Source organism: Macrosteles quadrilineatus, unplaced genomic scaffold (assembly GCF_028750875.1).
Source record: "Macrosteles quadrilineatus isolate MER2022 unplaced genomic scaffold, UCM_ALF_1.0 Scaffold_7__1_contigs__length_78375512, whole genome shotgun sequence".
Classification (NCBI taxonomy): Eukaryota; Metazoa; Arthropoda; class Insecta; order Hemiptera; family Cicadellidae; genus Macrosteles; species Macrosteles quadrilineatus.
In genome coordinates, this window is record NW_026542600.1 from 9,763,289 (window position 1) to 9,769,759 (window position 6,471).

General features: G+C 35.0%; 1 protein-coding gene across 1 annotated transcript; it reads left to right on the plus strand.

The window, feature by feature from the left end:
* The first annotated feature begins 1,024 nt into the window (after positions 1-1,024).
* On the plus strand, positions 1,025-5,224 carry LOC128997736 (putative lysozyme-like protein). Its single transcript, XM_054423385.1, has 2 exons — positions 1,025-1,101; positions 4,749-5,224. The coding sequence occupies exons 1-2, from the start codon at positions 1,057-1,059 to the stop codon at positions 5,145-5,147; spliced, it is 444 nt and encodes a 147-aa protein (XP_054279360.1). The 5' UTR covers positions 1,025-1,056; the 3' UTR covers positions 5,148-5,224.
* Positions 5,225-6,471: the final 1,247 nt, after the last annotated feature.

Sequence of the window (6,471 nt, forward strand, 5' to 3'; positions counted from 1 at the left end):
GAAAGGAGAACTCTAAAGTTTTTCATAGATACCCCTACAAGTGCTCAATGTGCCGTCAATTAGCCGTGGAGCAAGTTTCCAATCTATGCTGTAAATTATTGTCTCATACACCGGCTAGCACCGCAAGGTTGATTGATTCTACGGCATTGTGAATTCGTCCACAGAGCCCTTGAAGCGTTTGAGGCATTGGCTGTACATAAACTTTGTCTTTTACATAGCTCCATTGAAAAAACCACACACCGTAAGATCAGGAGATCTAGGGGGGCATTTGAGAAGGGTCAAGACTGATTATAAAACTTGGAAACATGCTTTTTAAGCGCATGTTTCAAATATGAATGTGGGACAAGAGTTGAGTGAGATACATGTCATTAGAACCTGATGATTCTTTCATAAACCCTGTGTTATAGGAATATTTTGGAATATAAATGGTCATTTTCTAACAACTCAAAATCCAATTTCTACCCTTTGTAATTTGTGTTATAAGACTAACCTTACTTTTAATTTAAAATGTCTATATAGGCCTATCCATTTAATTTGTCTATTTTCCTCCTCAGCTATAAGCTGGTATAAAATATATGAAGGCGACCAAATATGCGTGCCATATTGCACTAGTTTGGTTGAAACCTTGAAAACAAGTTGCTAGAATAATATTTGGGCATTAAACTCTAAGTAGACCTACAGATTTTCAAAATTATTCTGAAAAAATGCTAAAGATTCATATTTTTAGACTTTCCTGAAAATCTCACCATCTTGTAAAAATTATTCTTTATGGCTGCTTGCGGTGGGAATAAATAAATTATAGAGGTTTCACCTAAGTTTACCTTCTTTTTTAATACAATTTTATATTGGAACACAAATAAAGCTTTAAAACTACTTAGTCATTGTATACTTAGTCATTGTATATGAAAATAGCTAACTAATTATAGCTACATTAGGTAGCAAATTTGTATCACTGAGTCAATAAGAAGATAGTGTACAGAGAAATTGAACAAACTGATAAAAATTTTGAATGATAAGAGCCTACTGACTCCTGGTGCATAAGTCTACGGAACAACAATGCAGAGACACTTCGTCTTATTTGCGCTTCTCGTGCTTTTGGTGGTAAGAGATTCATCTTAGGGTTTAGAAATTTCACAAAGCACCAATTCAAAACAACCAGAGCTGTTCTTATCATATGAGAGTCCTTTTTTAATCATGAATAATGATAACCAGTTTTGGTATAGAATACCACTTTAGATAGGGGGTCTGTAAGTTATTCCCGGATATTTGTGCAAAATTAAACTTGTATTATTTCTAACACGTTTAAAAGCTTAATCTCTTCACTCTGAGGTAGGTTTTGAATGTAAAGATCCTTTTTTTCCGTCGCTCCACCCTCCGCAACAAGAAGTGTTTCAAGGCACTGTGAAATAATTCTTGTCAAGGGGCTGTTTTTGTTGAAGGTAGTGTTATCAAGGTTATTTTGCCTGTCAGTTGCCTTATCAAGTTTGATTGAATCGTTAATTCTCTTCATAATAGGAGGATTTTAAAACAACTCTTAATACGTACAGTTTTGTTTTTAACTATAACTGTAGGTTAAGTAATGTTATAATGTGTTACAAAGTTTGCAATAGGTGAATAAATACAATTTCTGTTTTAAAAAAAATATTCGATTTTAGCATTACGATCCCGTGCTAAAATTACAACACTCTGTTATAGTTGAATGACTACAAAATCTAAGATGTTATGGATATTGCTATAAAAATAAGTTGAATATACTACAGAAAAAAATAAAGTTATAGAAGCTAGTGTAGGAAAAGGTATCACGGTTCTAGCAACTTGAGTAAGGGCATACTACGAGTTAATCAATGATTGTTGCTTATTTTTTACTAATAAAAAACAACTATACTCTGGGTAAGTTGTCAAGCTTTCTGACCAAAAGGGTAAAAACAAGACGACTGGGCCATCTCTCAAATTTGTCTCAACAACTTGAAGCAAGGTATATTTATACAGCAGAAACTACTCAAAATGACACGACAACCTCGATTACAAGTGCACTTTTCAAATCCCCTTGTAAAACCTATAACACTCCATGTTAAACTAACCTCTAACACAACAATTTCAACCCAAACAACCTCAATAAGACACCTTTTTCGCAATCCCGAGGCAACTCAGAACCTTTATGACGATTCGTTTTGAGAAGTCAACTTTGGTAACACGGCTATCTGTATGAAACAGTTCCCATAGGAATTCGCTAAAACAGATGTTTCGGAAGAAGTAACTTCAATATCAGCCTAGAGCTCTGCTGAAACCCCTACTCCACTTGCAGTCAGTAGCGTTACTACTAGCGCGTCAGTAGCGTTACTACTAGCGCGTCAGTAGCGTTACTACTAGCGCGTCAGTAGCGTTACTAGTGTGGTCTAAATTTTATTAATCCATTACTGACTATGCATTGTTTTATCTCAAGTACAGTATTTTGTTCTCATATTGATAGCTTTACTTGATAGTGTTTTACATTACAACTACATGAGCAAGTCCAAGCAAACAAAAATCAATGGCTTTTTTTGTCTAGTAGTGTATTTTATGTACCATAACTCAAAAATAAAACTGTAGTATGTTATTAAAATTACATTCAATTTAATAACCTATTTCATTTTGAAACGCATTGATCACATTGGCCAACTGCACTTTAAATTATAGTTTGAAAGAAAATATGTATATGCATAAGTTCGGAAATGCGCTTACTATAAAGATGCTAGGTGCTAGATGAATCAACTGTGGCTGAAATTACCTTGATAACACAACCCACAAGAAGAGCATCTCAATAATACGACTGTGTTCCCAATCCCCTTGAAACACTTCTTATCGAGGTTCTACTGTATTGTTTTACGTTATCAAGGTTGACTTCTCAAAACAACGTATTGTAGAGGTTCTGAGTCGTTGAATGTGTTTTTCTTAGGTTAATTTTCATTGCACCGATCTCAAATGTGTTCAACATTCAATCATGTTTGGAAATACATACACAAACCAGATATACAGAGCGTTCCAAAAGTTCTGGTAGAGTAGGTTTTTAGAATGTGATGGAGCTAAATCTTACACCTTTTTAAATAGTAAAATAAAACTTTTACTGTAAAATGGCAATTTTATTCACTATTTTGAAATTTGGGTAATTTTTAATAGCTGTAGCGTTTTAAATATAAAACTCCACTGGGCTACAATTTCTTTTATGGATATTAATAGCAAATACCACAAATAGGACTGCTAAAATAAACCTCTTACCTTAAATAAACCTCTTACCTTAAATAAACCTCTTACCTTAAATAAACCTCTTATAAGGGGTTATGAGGTCAGCCCCAAAATATTAACAGCAAACCCTTATCTTTACTTCTTTAACAAAAATAACAGTAAATATAAAGGGTTTTATCTTTACTCAATACATAATGTTAGCAATTAGAACATTATCAATGTTTAAAAGTCTTAAAAGACAATAGAGATTTGTTATTAATTTTACGATGACTCGCAATTCTACAGTTAGAGGCTCAATAATAATGTGATATTACAACCATTTAAACCTCCGTTTAGAATATTGTAAAATATAGATTTGTTTATCATACAAAGGAGCCAAACCGATGTATTAAAAATATATATACATTGGAAAGTAACTTCCTCAATCAAAGGAAATAAATATACTCTTTTAGTATGATGAAAGTACAGTACCCAAGAATAGCTACCAGTACAATTTTTTATTACGAGTATGTTACATAAATGATAGCAAAAGTTTCTTGAACCAAGAAACACTGATAAAAGTACAGAACTAGACGACTGTGATTGTATAATGTACTTTATAGTCTGGGAGAATTGAACTCTTATTCGTTGTCTGATTGGAAAATTGACTATTCTTAAACAAACAATACATCCTCATTATTTATTGTGTATTAATGTCCCTTATAAAGAGAGCATTGACTTTTTTGCCTCTGTTTGGCAAGAAATTTTTGCTCACAGATTGATTATTAATATCTTTAGAACATCTCTAGTGATTTTACCATTCACTGAAAATTTTAAAATTTAATTGAAAGACAGTTAGTATTGTCCCTTTAAACAGAAGTTCAGTATATATTGGGCTGATATAATTTATATTAGTGGTTACTCTAACTGTAAGGGAAGCGAGCTGGTCTAGATATGGAACTCGAAGATTCTGTGCCTTAGTTCTCGGGTTCAAATCCTGCAAACCACCCTTATCTATGACTGAAGTGAAACAGTTCTGGGCTAGAACCTATTGTGTCCTAGGATGTAAAGGAGGACATGAATATGTGTAAATAACTGTGAGTTTTAAATTTACATATTTTTAGAATATTTCCCATAACCATTAAGTGTACAACCCTACAATCTACTACTTATTTGTTTTTAAGCTCTACAAAATGGTTTAGAAAGAAATCGCAAAAGTTTATGTTTCAAGGGGTGAAAATGGGAAAAACTGATTTTACCCTATAAAACACCCTTAAAATCCCGTTCTCATGGGCTGATCATGCTGGTTCACAAACCCGTTTGAATGAGTAGACTTACATGTTTGTACCAAATTTCATCAAAATCGGGTGATTTTTTCTCAAATTATCGTGCTGATGGACACGGAAAAACCTTTGGGGACACCAAAATGAAAAAGTTGATTGGTCCCGGATCTAGGTCATACCATTACTAGTTAATGACCTATTGAAAAATTTGCTAGCTAAAAACTAAACAAATTGTAAGTATGATCAACATCACAATGTTTTCAGGGAATCGCAGCAGGAAGACATGGAGGAAGTAAAAGTAGTGAAAGCAGCGGAAGTAGTCAAAGCAGTGACATGAGTGGAGGCAGCGGGGGTGGAGGCAGCGGGGGTGGTGGCAGCGGGGGTGGTGGCAGCGGAGGTGGTGGCAGCGAAGGCGGGGATTGCGAAGGAGGCGAAGACAGCAGCAGTGAAGACAACAGCAGCGGAGATAGCAGTCAAGGGGGTTGCGGAGACTTTGATTGCAACGACTTAGTGTCCATCTTACTCACTCTCATAGGAAGTCTACTTAACCTTGTACTCAACATACTCTCAGATGTGTTGAGGATTGTGTTTAGCCTTTTAACTGAAGTACTTGGACTCCTTGGCGCGTCTGGAAACCTTCAAGGAATCATCGGACTTGGTTAAGATGTTATTATGTTATGTTTATATTTTTGTTAAGTTTGTGTTAATTGTTAGCGTAATACATCCTATTTTGATATTAACTCGATGCTATTGTGTTTTTTTCTCACTTTTCACCACACAGATCAGGTCTATAGTGATGGGTAATTTGGGTGTAAAAAGTAAAAAAACATGCATTCCAATTTTTAAGAAATGAGGAATCTTGCTTGGATGCTTATATGATTTAATTATAGGTAAATGAAACAAAAGAGCCAAAAGGATTAGCTGGTTAGGTCATGTACTTTGTAGACAGGAGGGCACAAGCAGGGCCGGATTTCCCAATAGGCCCAGTAGGCCCGGGACTATGGGCGCAAGCTACCAGGGGGCGCACGGCCGAGGGAAAATAATTTTTTTAATGATCTAGAAATCAACATAAATAGCCATAAAGTTAAGATATCTTGCGAATTGATTTAAAAAAATCAGGCTAGAGTTTGAACTCAAGTTTATTGAAACAAATTATTGTTGGTAAAGTTAAATTATTTATTTTTCAATATTACACATCACACACCAAGTTTGTTACAGCAATGGTGCTACTGCTTAATCACCGGGCTAGGGATGTTGTTGATCAGTACCATTGACTATACACCTATAATTTAATGGCGGTACGCATCAGGACTACAAACTAGATCTATCTATGTTTGTAATCCTGGGTACGCATCATATTGCCACTGCCACTATGCTGACTTAGAGCGCTACTGCTCGGAGTGATTACGGGCCCATGCCAATGTTATTGCCAAAACAAACTTACCACCCTAACCTCGCAAAAGAAAGCGTTAAACCAATCTTTTACGTTAACATGGTCAGACTTGACAAGCATTTTGTTCATAAAGATTACAACAGACAGGAAATAACTTGTAAAATTACACTTCTATGATTGAAGGATTAAGCTTATGAGTTGTGCTTTTCTTTCTTGTTATATAAACAGGGGATGAGCTATTGTTTATGATTAGATTGTCTTATTTGGTTAAACAAGGTTTAAAATAACTGAAATAGCAACAATTGTTTTCCTGATCCATAAAAATGAAAAATGTATTAAGGAGGTATGTTTAATCTATGGTATAGCTTACAGACTTACAATGTTCATGTTTTTGGGCCTGAAATTTAAAGCCGCCGCGACAGCAGCAATGGCCATGCTTGTAGGTATGCTCTGTAGGTTGGATAGTTTTGTTTCAATCCCACAAACGTGAGCTCACTAATACGGAAGATTGCTAAAGTGGTTAAGATGACATAATTTAACACAAGAACCAAGCTAAGTCCTCTAAAACTTGCAATGATGAAATTTCATTTTGGA